This window comes from Contarinia nasturtii, unplaced genomic scaffold, assembly GCF_009176525.2.
Source record: "Contarinia nasturtii isolate CC-2019 unplaced genomic scaffold, AAFC_CNas_1.1 Cnas_scaffold_187, whole genome shotgun sequence".
In the NCBI taxonomy this organism is placed as follows: Eukaryota; Metazoa; Arthropoda; class Insecta; order Diptera; family Cecidomyiidae; genus Contarinia; species Contarinia nasturtii.
Genome location: NW_022197544.1, coordinates 5,561,919 through 5,578,167, shown reverse-complemented (window position 1 = coordinate 5,578,167; position 16,249 = coordinate 5,561,919). Strand labels below are relative to the sequence as shown.

Sequence of the window (16,249 nt, the reverse complement as noted above, 5' to 3'; positions counted from 1 at the left end):
AGAAGTACAAACTCAAGTTATAAAGGAATTCACAAAGGTTTTCATTCGGAAACAATGATTTCTTTTTGAATAAACACATTTACTGTGCTATTTATTATTTCAAACTATAATCATAAAAGTGCGCCAAACTTTGTTTTGTTTCAAAAGGATTTGCTCTGTTTTTCAATTAATGTGTTCAATGCTTCTTTCAGAATCATCATATCGTTTTCACTCTTGTCGACAACGTGAAGCAAATTGTTTAGTTCAGTTTCATACTTTGTAAAATTGCAATCTTGATCCACGAATCATATTTGGACGAAATTCTTTGCATAGTCTCCGACTTGTTTTCGAACCAATTCGTAATTTTTAATTCCCAGCCCTTCGCCAGAGAAAATGCATCTTATTTGATTCGTTGGCACAATCGTTGGCTCCTAATCATTGATGAAACGATAAACAAAATCGTGTAAAAATATTGTCAATAGTTTTTGGAGTTAAAATACTCATTTACCTTTCAATTGAACGACTGAATTTGATAATCTGCATCCAAGTCTACTCACACGTTACATGTTTCCTGAAAACATTTGAATAATAAACTATATAAGTATTTTATGATGCAAACTATAAACAAAATATTGACTTGAAGATTGTTTGTTTTAAATATGGACACAAAATTAGCCGTTTTTTTGTTATTAATTCTTTTGCAAAAAATGAGCCGATATCGTCACAACCGTATTTATCTCGAAAGCGGACAATTTCTTTGGTATTTATCAAAGAATTTACAATACAATTATATCCCGAATGAAATGGTATTTTGGTTTTGTTCTACTTATAAGTATACTGTTTGATTAATTGAATTCTCTAGAATAAATACAGCGTATGATACGGTCGCACACCATAGGTTGTTTTTACATACATTTTTTGCTGTATTTTGTATGACGGTGTTTCGCTTTGAAATGCAACCTTTTCATACGCTGTTTTTATTCTATAGCAATCAATTTATTGTTTAAATCAACTTAAAGGCATTTCAATTACATTCGGCACTTTGTCCCATTGATAATATAAATTCAAACGTCAAATATTTGGTTATGTTTTTCTAACTCTTATTATTGTGTTGTTTGACGAGAAGCTTTGACATTTGTAGATTTTCACAGTCGTGATATTTTTCACATCGTGGCATTACGCTATAAATAGTTTTATTAAGAAATTCTCTAAGTTATCGAATATTTTTTATAAAAAGAAGTTAACAATGAATTATTTTAAATATAAATCAATAATGATTTATAAATAACGAGAAAGTGATAAATAACGAGAAAGAGAAAAAATACTTACCATTAGACAAAAATATAATTTTATTGATTACAGAATACTGAAGAGCATTTAGAATATGGCCTGCAATTATGGAATAAATTGCACAAAGAGACACAATTATTTCAAAGTGGAACATTTTAAGGAATGTTGGCGATAAATCTGGGTCAGCCAAAATCTTTAAAGACATTTTTGGCTGACCTAGATTTATCGCCAACATCTAAAAATTGCTTTAGAGATTTTAGAATCCAACATACAACCACATTTTGCACCAGTTGTGCTGCCTCTGCAAAATGGCCACAATCGGCAAGTGCAATTAGCCGAACAAACGATTGTGGCCATTTTGCAGAGGCAGCACAACAAATTGTTCAACATATACGCTAGCGTGGCGCTTCCATTCCATTCACTTTGTCTGTAATTCATTTTCAGGTTGAAGAGATTAGAGAAAGTTTAAAGAATTATCCAACGACGGAGGACAAAACCAAGTTTTTAAAATATCAATAGTTTAGAAAACTTGGTTTTGTCTTCCGTCGCTGGAGTATTCAAACACCATCCCAATTTGTAAATGGAAATATGTAATATTAGTGGAATTATTTTAATTAAAAATATATTTAATTTTTTACATTTTATATACATTTTTTGTGGGCACAGTGGCTACTACAACTACTGCGCAACTATTCGATCAACCGAGTTAAGCTGCACAAACTTTGGTCAGGAGATAAATGGGTGACCGCTTAGAACATCGTATATAGATGCTGAAAAAGAATTAATCCAGCGAATTTGCATCGATATTCACACAAATATTTGTAAAATGAAGGGGATAATGTATTCTCAATCCACGGGTAACTTTTACACAAATTTTTATTCTTATTTTATGGATTTGTCAACAAAAACACTATCTGAATAAAGCATAAATGTAAAAATGTGATCATCATAAAACACATTTTTTGTATCATAAGGCTGTTAGATTTTTTTTACATCGATCTAGGTCGGATTATGCGTGCGAATTTCAAAAATCATAATATTATCAAGTTGAATAATTTTTTTTTTTACTTTTAATATCGTGATCCTCTGATTCCTCTGATTCATCTGAGCGCTCCTCCTCTGAGAAACAGTCTCTGCAAAAGATCTAAGCGAAAGTAAAATTACGCATCTTTGAATCACTTTGACACAAAAATAATAACATTTATTGATGAGCTACAAGATGAAACCGAAGAAAATATTAAAGAAAACGAGAAAAGACTTGAAGAATTAAAGGAACAAATTCAACTAGAAAATCTGTTTTCAGGCCGGAAACTGCAATTGTAAGTACGTACTGCAGAAATCAAAGGTATATATCCATTCCATGCTAGATACTTACCGATTTGATAATGAATATGCAAACTACCCTTCAATCTGATAGTGATTCGTTTAAACGAAAGTTGGCAGACATCGATGATCAAGAGCTTATGAAAAAAATCAAATATGATTCATTACTCCGAATTGATATAAATAAATGTATGAATAAATTTTTTTAAACTAATGATGATAGAAAAAAGCCTGTTTTTACGTCACATTGTGTCAAGTAAGAATGATTTTTATTGAAAATAACTGCTATAGCATTCAAATTGGTTGCGACTTATTAACAGTAAAATGAATTTCGTGCCTAAATATGTTTATATGGGAACATTGTTTATTGTAATACGAATCAATTGAACATGCGTCTCAAATACACCAGGAAAAATGTTTACTTTACAAATGAATCTAATACATTTTGGGATTTCATTTGCACTTTTTTTTGTATTTTTAAAATAAATTCAAAGTAATAAAAAAAGTGTTCAAATAAAATTTCACATAAAATTCAAGAAACATTTAGAATTCACATTTATTTTCATGTGTTTCATTAATTATCTAATCGGATTTTTTCTCTCTCTCTTTTTTATACGTCACATCACAGAATTCGATATCTATTTTAAGCTATAAACACAAAAGAAAAGAAAATCATAAAATTTTTCGGAATAATAATGAACATCAAATAAAAACATCAGCATGTTGTGTACAAGTACATTCAAATATTGTTTGGATATCCAATTCAGTTATCTTTTCTTTTCTCTTTTTCTTCTTCTTTTAATCACGACAGTACTTGAAACATTCATTATTTACAAAAAACGACAACATATAATAATAATATAACTGATAACAATCTCCTAAGTATTGATTAATAATAAAATTTATGCTTACTCTATTTAGGAAATTTCGATTTTATAATATAATTCTTGTGTTTGGCTTTGCACTAAATCGATTGGAATACCAAACGAGAAAAAAAAACTCGGTTCAATTCAAAAACTGATTTCTTTGGTCAAATAAAATTGACAAATTTAAAAAAAGGTCTTATGATTTGCAAGCGAATCACATTTGATAAGCGACTGTTGTTGATGCTCAGCAACGTTTCTTTTTATGTGCTTTATTAAGTTTTCGTTTTTTCAGAATCATGTCATATAATGCTTCTAATCCCTCTTGTAGACCATCGCCGGTGATGGCACACGCCGGTTGAATGTACCAGCCTTTGAATGATGACGCTGTATTCGATGTACTTGATGAGGATGTTGACGACGATATCGTTGACGAGACATGATGCGGCGATGTTGAGCTTGACGTTGATGTTGATGTGTGCGGCGGTGGTGTGCTTGAACAATTTGACGATACATCGGTGCATTTACTATCGAGACTATTCAATCGTGTATCGACTGGCTTATGGCCAGTACTTATGTTTGCCGATACGGGCAATGTTGATGAGGACTTTATCATTTGCGATGGAATCACTGAAAACGATAGCTCATGCAAACCTAGCAATTTTTCCAATTCTTTTGGTTCTTTGGCTCCTGGCAAGTCTTGCTTGTTTGCAAATATCAGAATCGGCACACCCTGCAACAGTATTCAGTTTTATTTAATCATTTATAGTTTTATGATATCGTAACGATAAAAAAATTCGACTTACATGATTCTCTGAACACTTTGCTGTGCGCATCAACTCCATTTTGGCTTCTTCCATACGTTCTACATCTACCGAATCGACTACGAAAACTATTCCATCAGTACATCTGCAAAGAACAATCAAAATGCAAATTCTTATTTGTTTGGACATTTTTTAATTTCTTTTTGGTTATTAAAGTTTTCCTTTTTCTAAATTTTCTTTTTGGTCTGTTTCTATTTTCTTCGCATTAAACCAACAAATAGTCATCGACTACTTACCTTGTGTAGCTTCGCCAAAGTGGACGAAGTTTTTCTTGTCCTCCAACATCCCAAACAAGAAATTGTACACCTTTTGCTTTACCCAATGCACCGCGTACCTATTTGTTGACACATTTACACAAAATTAAATAACCGCTCAATTGTGCATGGAGTTTCAGTTTAAACTTTTCTTTTTGATATACCTTTTCGCAATTAAATCCAATTGTTGTAACTGTATTCAAATATTGATCTAGTTTAAGGCGATATAATGCAGTTGTCTTTCCGGCTGAATCCAAACCAAGCATAGCTATGTGCAATGTTCCCTGAATTTTCCGAAACCAAATAGAAAAAAGCAAATTTTTTATTTTTAAAAGAAACAGAAAAAAAAAAATCAAAAACAAACAGATGTCATAAAACAAAATATAAACGTCGTCAAGTTCAATGGTTTTATTGGGTCTCATTCGACTATATTGTAAAATACTTACATGTGTTGATGGTAATGAGTCTAGGATGGTTCCATTTTTGCCCATTGTTGCGCCCATTTTTGCAATTAAAGTCTCTTTTAGTGTCGACGAATGTCGTTTCACAAAGTTTTAAATAAACTATCCAAATGCGGTTCTCAAACTCACAACTAATTAGCTCGAAAATGTCGAATAATTTAATCGGGTGTTGTATGTATCATTTTTCAATGGAGTAAAGACATATCTTTTGAGCAAAGTTGAATGGTATCTAGAAAATATCGAAAAGAATGAGATAGAAAGCAAGAAAAAATAAATAAATAAATTGGTTAATATTCATTCAACTAGATGTATATAGAAACGATTTTGATATAAAATTTGTTTCGAATAATACGATGCTATTTGATACAAACACACATATTAAATGTTATCTCGTGCTGCACATTTTAACTCCCACAAAAATTGAATAATTTAAACTCAACATTATATCGACTCGTACGGATCGCATTTGAAGCAAAATAAACGAATGAACGTAAACTACATTGAAAAGTGCCAATTACAAATGAAGTGAAATGGTATTGAAAAAGGGAAGGAAGGGAAAATTATGTGAAAACAAACAGAGAAAGAGAAGAGGCGACATGAAATGAATACATGAATAAATGCCAAAGTAAGTAATAGTAGCTGATCTCGTCGCTGTTGCTCTTCTGTGATGTATCCGCATATAACAGAATATCATCACAACGGAGCGTATAAATTCAGAGTCATATTTCGTTGTCTTGTTCATCATCATCATGATGATGAGAGCCGCATATAATAAAAACTTCAAGTTTATAGATTATTAAATGGAGAAAACCGCTAGAGAAAGCGAATCAATATTGAATAATAGCATGTATATGTCTTTTAATATTCTAGCCAACTAACTGTTTGATGCTCAGACCTGTATATCGGTCATTGCACGAGACAAGTTTCATCGCATTACTGACCAATTGTTCAATGATATCCATCTGCGTATCCTATGGATACTACTTTTAATGTATAAAAATGTATAAAAGAGCATATAATTGCCTCTTCCTTTACAAATACCCATCATCTTCGTTTATCCGCCTCTATCTCACTTTATCTCGCAATATTTATCTTTCTATCTTTCTATCCTTCAATATCTCTCTCTCTCTCTAACAATCTCTTTCTCTTCGGCATATAATGAGTTTTTGCAGCAATTCATACGTACATAGCATGTTAAATTACGATTGAGAGAAAAACGAAATGTATATATACACATTTTTTCTCTCTACTGAAACATACATTTCAAGTCGAATGATATTTTCACCAATGTGCCACTTATTGATATGACCGTCGACGAATATCACATTTTAATCAATGAGATGAAAGACATTGATAGAACATTTCAAACAAGATGACCGGTGAAGTTTGATAATTTATGGAAATGAATCAAAGCGTATAATTGAATTGTAGTGATGATAACAACATCACTAATCGTCGAAATGTGTATTGGGTTTTTCAATGATTCGACGAAATTCATCTTTGTCATGAACTTGTTTTCACTGCACCTTTTTTCCGTCTCTCTTTTCATTTTTTGGTGCTCTCTTTTTGCTCCTACGGTACACATCTTTATGTATGTAACATTTTGTGAACGAATCGAAGATTTTGTTTATATACTTATTCGTAGATTTTTTTTCTTCATCTCTTCGTATCTTTTTTTCTCTTCTTCTCAATTTTCACTGTGTCTTTTTCTTACCTGTCTCGTGATTGGCAGGCCAAAAGGGTATTCCTATCGCAGACTTTATTCGAATAAGGAATAAAAAAACAATCGATAATATTGCATCAAATAATCTGTGTTTCTTTTTCGTTTGATGGTTTCTGAGAATGTCTTCTTTCGTTCAGCACATCGAAAACTCAATAGCTAAACCACATTTATCAAAACACTTGAATTCTCTTTCGCATCGCTTTCAAGCAGAAAAACGTAAAACATTTTCGTCGCACAAAAATCATTTAATGTAGTTAAATTTGCCCTATTAGTGAATAACTCAACAATACAACTAAGCTTGCTTGAACTTCACCATTGCACACATTATTCAATCGAATGACAGTTTTGATTGTAAAATTATTTTTGATAATTTTCCCATCGAATATTTATAAAAATCTTCTTTTTGTTATTTGTCTCACACACAAAAAAATTGCACAATTTTTCAAATTCGGATTTGAAGAGTTCGTAAGACACCAGCAGTTTTAAAGTTCTCTTCTATGGAACAATTTTATTATTATTTTTTGTCACTGACGACGACGATATTCATTTTTCAATACAGATATTGAATAGTTACGTTAATAAACAACAACAACAATCAAAATAATAAAAGCCAAATGAATTTTATGTGTCGACTTGAATTAACAAATTGCTTCGTATGCGTTTCTACTTGGTCTGCTGCCACTGTTGAGTATATATGGTTTTTATTTTCATTTTTATGATGTTTATGTGGTTGGAACTGTATTTGAGTGTAGACAGTGGTGCACGTCACAGTGTTAGTGCACATTGATGTATGTGTATTGTGAGCGATATTTCGGATTTCTCATTTTGGCCCGATTTTTGTTCACTCAACTCTATTATTGTTGGCCGCACCGATTTTATTTCTCTTCACATCAACAACAACAATGACGACCGTACCAGCATCCATATAGACCTATATCGTTTAAATATGTATGGATTATGGTGGCACCTTCACACACATTCGAGCATTTGTGAATGAAAATGCGAATCATAAGAGAGGAAAGAAAAAAAAAACAATACCAATCGCTCGCAGCACATACAGACACATACTCTCGTTTATAAATTGAACGTTTGTGTGTTGGTGTTTTAGTATGTGAATCAAACCCTAAATGTTTTCTACTGTATTTTCGTTTAACGCATGCGTGATTTTATTTGTATTAAAGTATGGTTCAGTGCACGCATACATGTTCATTTCCTTTCGCATTCGTTTACTGGGATAGCGGTGCAACCGTTTTTTTCTCGAACGAATTTTCATTTATTCACATGATTTGCATTAAATTTTCGAACGAAAATCCATGTTATAAATCAATTTTAATAATATCATGTGTACATTTTTTTTCACGGACTTTTGTTTGCATGAGAAAAACACACCAAATATTATATGGCACAGAGATCATTCACGCAAACTCGCTATCTTAGAATCGTCAACCGTTCGTTGAATACCAAACATATACTCCCCTCTCTTTCAGTCAAAAGACATCGATGTTTTTGTGATATCCCGTTTGAAGTACTGTGCGTTAAAAAAACGATTTATTTTCTCTCTATATCTCTGTGATCTCATGAGCAAAACATTAACAATTTACACAAAAAAAAGCACGTAGCCCGTAATAATTTACTCGTTATTTAAGTTGTTCTAGATGCGTCACATCATGAAATATGAATTTTTCTTTATAACAATTATTACAATTACTCAATCCATTCCACTTGAATTCAACACATTATTTCATAAGATCATGTTGAGCAATTAACACTCTCTATCCAAATGGTCATTTTAAAATCATAACGGACGTGTGTGAACAAGTATTCGGACGATGTTCACTGTTATTACCGTTTCGTCTCTTTCATAGATGTCATTTCGAAAAATGAAAACACTCTAACCTCAAACATTTGACAGATATCAATGATTTACCTTGCACCAACGTTATTTGTTTTTCTATACACTACTCACTTTTTTTTATTATATATTTATGACGATTTTAAATATGGTTATCTGATAGATAATCGAAATATATTGACACTGATACACATAAAAAAACGATAGAATCTTGTTGGTGTAAAGTGTAGAAAAAAAAAGTCACACAACGAGACAGATAAGAAGAATATATTTGGTATTTAAAATAAAAAAAAAGAACGTCGAAATAGTTTTGCGAAATGCCTAAGCTAGAAGTACTTCAAGTGTTGGTTGGACATAAAGGCCGTGTATGGGGTGCTACATGGAATCCATTGAACACAGCGATAGCAACGTAAGTTTTAATTTATGAAAAAGATTATCTGTATGTATTGCATGTGCAAATCGCATTGCTAATCGCATGGTATCATTCATTTCAATATACTTAGATGTGGCGAAGACAAAACCATACGCATTTGGTCACAAGATAGCAATAACAAATGGGTAACAAAAACAATACTTTCGGATGGTCATACACGAACGATACGTAGTGTATCTTGGTCATGGAATGGTAATTTATTGGCGTCAGCCAGTTTTGATGCGACCACCGCCATTTGGGATAAGAAAACTGGCGAATTCGAATGCAGTGCCACATTAGAAGGTCATGAAAATGAAGTGAAAAGTGTTGCATGGTCACGATCGGGTAATTTATTGGCCACATGTAGTCGTGATAAATCGGTATGGATTTGGGAGGTGATTGGTGACGATGAATTCGAATGTGCCGCCGTTTTAAATGCACACACACAAGATGTTAAGAAAGTTGATTGGCATCCAGAATTGGATATTTTAGCATCGGCCAGTTATGATAATACAATTAAATTGTACGTTGAAGATCCAGCCGATAATGATTGGACATGTTTAGACACACTAAATGGCCACACATCGACCGTATGGAGTATATCATTTGATAAAAGTGGTAAACGTTAGGGGCAAATCACTTAAAAATTACTTATTAATTATTATAGATTGTTTTACGATTATTTTCCGATTACTTATCGATTATTTTAAATTTTATTCTTTTCTTTTGTGATTCTCCCCTTAGGTAAACGTTTAGCGTCTTGTAGTGATGATCGTACGGTACGCATATGGCAAGCATACGAACCGGGAAATGAAGAGGGAATCGCCACACCAGATAAAACAACCGTTTGGAAATGTGTTTGCACTTTGTCCGGATATCATACACGTAGCATATACGACATTAGCTGGTGTAAATTAACAGGTAATGAACACACATTCTTTCTTTAGTCACATCAATTATTCATTAATTCAATTTAAAACAAAATCCCAAACCAGGTTTGATTGCAACTGCAGGTGGAGACGATATGATTAGGATTTTCAAGGAAACAGACGATTCGAATAAAAACGAACCAAATTTTGAATTAGTTCTGGTTGGGCATCGAGCACATACACAAGATGTCAATACGGTTGCATGGTGTCCACATACAGCCGGCCTTTTACTCTCTACAAGTGATGATGGTGAAGTCAAAGTATGGAAATTCACCGAATAGCTTCCACAATGTTTATGAAATGTAAATGCAAATCGACTTAGGAATTTTTGAATGTAAAACCATTTCTGTTAATAATATTAGAAATGAATGAATAAACATATTTTTATGCAATGCTAAATGGTTTACGGTTTACAAAACGTTGACAAAATGAAACTAATTTTGGTTTTTTGTTTTATTTCATTGCGAAAATCTTGATCAAATGTGCATGTTTCAAACGCATTCCAATTAACATTTTTGCTATAAAATGTTCAACACTTCTGAAGCAGGTTTAACTACCGGAAATGCCAGAATATTGACATAGAAAAAAAACACATTGTTTTAAAGTAAAATGAGTGTACGCTGTACGTATATTCAGTTGCTCTAGTTTTGGTCTCCCTTTAAAATTGGCCTTATTTACTTGCAAATCCAACACATTGGGGTGTTTTCGAATATTCCAAATTGATGAATGCTATTTAAAAGTGTATTTATTTAAAATTTTCTCTTTTGTTTCGTCCTCTTTGCGTGTGTGTGTGCAACGTCTATAATGCATTAGCTAAAACGCAAATCGCATTTGGTTCCTATCAGTCAAATTGGGTCCTAATTATTGGAAGAAAAAAAAGGAAAATCTTAACGAGTGTGATATATTAACACATCAATAAAACACGATTAATCATAATAAAATGCATAGAAAAAGTAGCTTATCATTATCGAATACAAATTCGACTCTTTAATCGATAGAAATTTCGTTGCACAATTATGACCTTCCATGCGCCTGAATGAAACTGATTCCTTTGGCCAAATGAGAATATGCCATTTGATACATACGAAAGCGAAAAAAAAAATATTTCAGCTTGGAATACATTTCACGTGACACTCAATCAAACGGGAGGGTCTGTCCAAACAACAATTCACATGCTCAACAGTAAAGTACCGCGTTTATTATTCGGTATTATTGTAACACGCGATAAACTTTCGCATAGTTTTCACATTTCAATAGTATCCATTCTATTCCTTTCTATCTCTCACCTTGATCGAGCTTTTATACTTTACTTCGTTCGTTCTTTTCTCAACGGTATGTGCCTTAGTCAAAATTGGAGTGTCCACCAGCCAGGATTACTTTCTACAAAACTCGTTCGCACCCATTCGTTCAGTGGATATAACATTTTAACGAACATTTTTGAATAGTTTCAGCCAGTGCTAGTTACGTTTCTTGAGCGATTCATGCGAAAGAAAATGACAAAAAACGGAAAATTATAAAATGAACATTTTAATTATTCCATTTTAAAATTGATAGTCTCTCCTCTGATCCGGATTGTCTTCCGTAATACGAATTTATATTTCAAACTATGTGAGATCCATTTAATAACCGAATTTACAAAATAAAAAAAAAAAACGATTACGTTTTTATCAAAAAGTAAAACGGCCAAAGCGATAGAATCAACATCATCATGGATTGGATGCATTCAAGCAGTTTAAATAGGTAAATTTATTCTTATCTTAATTTTGAGTCTCTTCATGTCACATGTTTAAATTGCATTTTAATAATTGCATATGCACTATGAATTGGACACATTTTTTGTTGTTTTTTTTTTACCGAAATGTCGTGAATGCAACTGTGGATCAGAACATAAATTATTCAATAATGATGTGAATTTCGTTTAAAAATTGCATTTTAAAAGTATTCGACAATTTGTGAAGTGTGATGGTAAAGCGATTGGATTTATTGAATGTGAGAGCGTTTGAGGGTGGCCTCGGTCGTCAACGCTTTTTCATCAAGGTGAAATTTGTGTGTATATGACCTGTGGCACTTTTTCTTCTTCGCGTATATTGTAAATTAATTAGAAACTGTGTGGTTTCAAGGTTTTACTTTCGCCCTCTCTCTCTCTCTCTCACCCTGTTCCTGTATTCGATCAAATTATTCAGTTGTCGCTTTTACAGTTGTTTGCTGTGTCAGTTTAGTGGTGATGGTCAACAGTTGCGTGCATGTAATCTGGTTTTGATAGACTGGCTCCCTTTCGAGCACATATAATTTATCCACAAGAATCTATTAGTTCGATGATATTAAACTCAAATTCAATTAACACTATAGCCGTGTGTACCTGTTAGCTGGATGTTAATTTGAATTGACCAACAACAGCAGGTGACGAAAATGAATAAGAAGAAGAAAAAAATAGAAGACGGAGTGAACCACATGGAAAATATTATTTTCGGTCATTTACGTAAAAGTGGGTCAATGTTTCAGGTGCAACGGTTCAATAGTCTTGAGTGTTGTGCCTTATGCTCCTTAAGTCAAACCATAATTTCGGAATCATTTTCGTATTTGTTTTACGACTTTATACGTATAATTGCTTCTAATTTATTCACGCTTATATTAATTTTGTTTCCTTTTGTTTTGTTTTTGTCGTTAAAAAATGTTCGCAACGAGGGTCATCTGTGTGTGTGTGTCGATTTCGCGATGCTTTTCACATAAATATTTCTATAGGTGGTGTACCTCATGACACATCAAAAGTTTCATTTCAAATTCCGATGACTACATACTTTAACTCGAATATTTTCATGGTCATACCTATATAAACAGCATGTGTCTATGCAATGCAAACATATTTAGCGGAATTCAGTTTGAATATCGAATTTCAAATGCCTTTATCGTTTGGTCGGCAATGACACTGAGATTATTCTGAAATTTGAATTTTCGTCAATTGTCCAACATTTAAGATTGGTTTCGATAACACCTACAAATAAATTCATAAACCGAAAATTGACTACCGTTTTCGAATGGATTGTCGAAGAAATAAGAATCGACGAAATCAGCTTCGTTTTGAGTAAGTATAATTTTTTTTTTCGTTGCATAAATCTGTCCTTCAGAGGCGCGGGAAAATTGTTTCAACAAAGTTTTGTTGTTGAATAGCGAAAAAAAATCGACTAATAACAGACAATGTCCATTATGCTAATTTCCAATTTAACATTATTTCCATGAATATATGCGCAATTCAACTTTTCAAAGAACTTAGACAAGGAAATTGAATCTAGTAAATATACCAAACATCTTTTTAATACCGAAGTTAAGCAATGCAATATTTGGGATTGGCACTGTATGCAACGTACATTTTGACATAATTGATTTAATGGATTGGTTGTAAAAAGACGGTTAAATTTTGAACAAATAATAATAATAGCGTCGATTTCATTTTTCCGTTTTATGGAAACAAATATTTCATACAGGCATGCTTATTTTCAAGGTTCTAGCGGACAATTTAATTGAAACGATGCTCCAGTTTCACATTTTTTTTGAAAAGAGATATCAATTTTTTATTAGAAAAATGCTTCACTAAATTCACACACCATTTAAATATTGGCCCCAATATTGTCACCAACTGTTTGTCAGTGCGAATATCGTATAAATCGGTTTTATAATGTGACGTGATAGACTTGTGGATATAATAAACATTCATTGAATTATCGTGATTGCGCGTATACATCGCATTGTAGTTTTGAATTTTGGCGTGATAGTGATAATACAAAAGTTTGTAAATTATTCTCGTTAAATTACGTGAACAAATCGATTTCATGTTAAAAACAAAGTTTCAATTTCTCAAGTTCTCAAGTTGAAATTAGATTTATTTTTCACTGTGCATACTGTAGTAATACGACGAAAGGTTTCAAAGTGAAATAAAAAAAACGGCCAATTATTGTTCAAAACTACATTCGTGTTAATTATTAAAATTACGATTATTACATTCAACGGTAAAACAAACCGTCAGAACTGACGAATGAATTTATAGTAACTTTTCAAACTACAAATCACAACCAATTATATCACGTAGTTAGGTTGATAAAACAAATATGTGCGTTGCCAATGAAAATATAGCTTATTTATTATTTGTTTTCTTTTTCTTTTGTTTCATCAATTTTCGTTTTTTCAGAAAGAGACACCGAAAACGGTCACCTTTCGGATGTGGAAAATCCACATCGGAACCAAATCTTATCACAAGTAAGTTGCAATTTTCTTTGCTGATCAGGTGTTGTTTTATTTTTTTTTTAATTTTTATTTGATAGGCCATTTCACGCCAAGATTTCCGGATAATTTATCGCATCTCATTCATGAATATGTATCGGTTGATGAGTTGAAATTTTATCGCAAACGAAGACCACCAAATATTGACGATGGTAAATATACACACACACTCTCTCAATTGTTTTACAAATCCTGAATAGTTTAATTGATAAATTTTTGTTAAAAGAATTTCACAGTAAAGACAGTATATGTCTCTATGATAAAAGTCAGCCAATAATTCCATTTTCCGCCATAAAATCGGAATATACCAAAAAATTCGGAAAAATTTACAGCCCAAGAAGCAGATCGGTTCCAAATAAATTCGACCTGAATGCCACAACCAAAGAGCTATTAGATGCACTTCGTGACGATTCCAGTGATTTTACACCCGTCGACCGTCGTCGAAGGTAAATTTTGTATGACATTTTATGAGCAAACTTTAATATATATAAATGTATTAGAGCCAAAACAGCCAAGATATCTGGTGAAATTGAAATTGAAGGTGTCAACGGATTTCTTGAGAATGAATCAACAGAAGTGAGTGCAAAGATAGATAAAGAATCAAGTGCAATTGAACGTCAACAAGACACGCGACGCACATTCAAAGTTCAAGGTGAACTGTCTTATTCGTCTAGCGATAACAAGGGTGAATTCAAAGGACAAGCGATGGAACGTTCAGAATCAAATCCACAATTGAGTAATATTAAAATTTTGGGACGATTTCATGGTACACCTGAATATCATGACAGCTTTAAGGCCTATAATCATTTCACCAAAAGTGCACCGATCAAAGCAAATGATCATTTACGTGTGAGTCCAACCGTTTTGAATACAGCAATTGTTACGCCAAATATATCATCGTTGTCCGAATATACGGATCAATTCAAAGAGCTAAAACTTCATAGCGTCGCTCGAACAAAACATTCAAAATCAACGGGCAGCGTCACCGCACGTAATAATCTAATGATTGGACATTCTGATCAACATGTGTTCCCCGAGTATTTTGAAAACTATCAAAATCCACAAATTAAAAAACTGCCCGAACGGCCAAAGCCACGTTCGCCCATTCTTCAAATGAATGGTAGCATGGACTATAATCCCGAATATCGGTATGACAATTAACAACACAATTTGAAGAAATTCCTAAAAAAAAATATTTTTTTCTTTCTTTTAATTCTTGTTCAGCGTTAAATTCACCGAATTTCCACGTCAACGGCCGATCATACGAAAACCGGAATCGTATTTTGATTTTTTTGACCGGCCACGTAAATCGTCACCCATCCAACAAGCAATTATTACGCCAAAATTTAATCCAAATCCCCATATGGCCATTGTTGAACCATCACAAAATATACATCAACCGCCAACAATTGATAAAAATCCATTTTATTTATGTCAACCGGAAGTTCGAAAAGCACGACGAGAAATTTTGATTAAAAAACGACCAACATCACCGAGACAAACAATTTCAGCGGCGGTCAGAAGTACAGGTCGCATTTTAACCACAAATGAAGATGACGAAAATCGAAGCTACAACGAACGCAGTCGCATTGTTAAATCGCCGATTAAACCGCCAATACAAGTTACCATAGAAAATGTTGATGAACCAAGAGAAAAACCAACTATTATTAACATGGACAATAGAATTACATCGAAATATGGTAGACGATCATCGATGCATGTTACCGATGTCAACGGAAATTTACAGACAAAACGTAATGCTAGCAAAATAATTGAAGGCAACCATGAATATGCACCGAAAAAGAAAACTTCAATAACATCTACAACGACCACTGATGACGAATATGTTAACCGTGGCCGAAAGATGATGCACAGCCAAAGTTTGGAGCAACCATCATTTGTAATTCTTAATGATCCTATTAAACACAACAAATGGATGAAATCTTCCTGGTATCTGTAAATCATATCCTCGTGATGATAAAACTAATAATTATGTCGTTGAAATATTTGTCTATACATTAAAATTCAAAAACACATCAATGATTTACAGTTGAATTTTATTTA

General features: G+C 32.8%; 3 protein-coding genes and 1 long non-coding RNA gene across 5 annotated transcripts; 2 read left to right on the top strand and 2 right to left on the bottom strand.

The window, feature by feature from the left end:
- Nucleotides 1-58: 58 nt before the first annotated feature.
- Nucleotides 59-1,085, bottom strand: LOC116352169. Its single transcript, XR_004202262.1, has 3 exons — nucleotides 1,012-1,085; nucleotides 488-550; nucleotides 59-410 (listed from the first exon to the last, which is right to left on the bottom strand). It is a non-coding gene; the product is annotated as an uncharacterized LOC116352169 (long non-coding RNA).
- Nucleotides 1,086-2,934: 1,849 nt separating this feature from the next.
- Nucleotides 2,935-7,696, bottom strand: LOC116352358 (ADP-ribosylation factor-like protein 4A). 2 transcript variants are annotated; one of them, XM_031784897.1, is made up of 6 exons: nucleotides 6,709-7,696; nucleotides 4,980-5,223; nucleotides 4,698-4,817; nucleotides 4,516-4,613; nucleotides 4,262-4,364; nucleotides 2,935-4,188 (listed from the first exon to the last, which is right to left on the bottom strand). In XM_031784897.1, the coding sequence occupies exons 2-6, from the start codon at nucleotides 5,034-5,036 to the stop codon at nucleotides 3,703-3,705; spliced, it is 864 nt and encodes a 287-aa protein (XP_031640757.1). In that variant the 5' UTR covers nucleotides 5,037-5,223; nucleotides 6,709-7,696; the 3' UTR covers nucleotides 2,935-3,702. The 2 variants fall into 2 exon arrangements, with proteins under 2 accessions (XP_031640757.1, XP_031640758.1); XM_031784898.1 differs by lacking the exon at nucleotides 6,709-7,696 and adding an exon at nucleotides 5,370-5,390.
- An 838-nt stretch (nucleotides 7,697-8,534) lies between these two features.
- On the top strand, nucleotides 8,535-10,309 carry LOC116352357 (probable cytosolic iron-sulfur protein assembly protein Ciao1). Its single transcript, XM_031784896.1, has 4 exons — nucleotides 8,535-8,978; nucleotides 9,073-9,599; nucleotides 9,726-9,902; nucleotides 9,977-10,309. Exons 1-4 carry the CDS (start codon nucleotides 8,887-8,889, stop codon nucleotides 10,189-10,191), a joined length of 1,011 nt encoding a protein of 336 aa, XP_031640756.1. The 5' UTR covers nucleotides 8,535-8,886; the 3' UTR covers nucleotides 10,192-10,309.
- A 1,271-nt stretch (nucleotides 10,310-11,580) lies between these two features.
- Nucleotides 11,581-16,145, top strand: LOC116336792. The gene is made up of 6 exons (XM_031760923.1): nucleotides 11,581-11,650; nucleotides 14,094-14,161; nucleotides 14,227-14,337; nucleotides 14,412-14,631; nucleotides 14,686-15,333; nucleotides 15,410-16,145. The coding sequence occupies exons 1-6, from the start codon at nucleotides 11,619-11,621 to the stop codon at nucleotides 16,143-16,145; spliced, it is 1,815 nt and encodes a 604-aa protein (XP_031616783.1). The 5' UTR covers nucleotides 11,581-11,618.
- Nucleotides 16,146-16,249: the final 104 nt, after the last annotated feature.

Bases quoted from the DNA above. Each gene is read 5' to 3' on its own strand.
- LOC116352357 (XM_031784896.1), top strand. From the start codon at position 8,887: ATGCCTAAGCTAGAAGTACTTCAAGTGTTGGTTGGACATAAAGGCCGT. The intron at 8,979-9,072 runs GTAAGTTTTAAT...CAATATACTTAG, and splicing joins TTGAACACAGCGATAGCAAC to ATGTGGCGAAGACAAAACCA. The intron at 9,600-9,725 runs GTAAACGTTAGG...TTCTCCCCTTAG, and splicing joins TATATCATTTGATAAAAGTG to GTAAACGTTTAGCGTCTTGT.
- LOC116336792 (XM_031760923.1), top strand. From the start codon at position 11,619: ATGGATTGGATGCATTCAAGCAGTTTAAATAG. The intron at 14,162-14,226 runs GTAAGTTGCAAT...TTTATTTGATAG, and splicing joins GGAACCAAATCTTATCACAA to GCCATTTCACGCCAAGATTT. The intron at 15,334-15,409 runs GTATGACAATTA...ATTCTTGTTCAG, and splicing joins GACTATAATCCCGAATATCG to CGTTAAATTCACCGAATTTC.
- LOC116352358 (XM_031784897.1), bottom strand. From the start codon at position 5,036: ATGGGCGCAACAATGGGCAAAAATGGAACCATCCTAGACTCATTACCA. The intron at 4,818-4,979 runs GTAAGTATTTTA...CGGAAAATTCAG, and splicing joins ACTCATTACCATCAACACAT to GGAACATTGCACATAGCTAT. The intron at 4,189-4,261 runs GTAAGTCGAATT...ATACTGTTGCAG, and splicing joins CAAAGTGTTCAGAGAATCAT to GGTGTGCCGATTCTGATATT.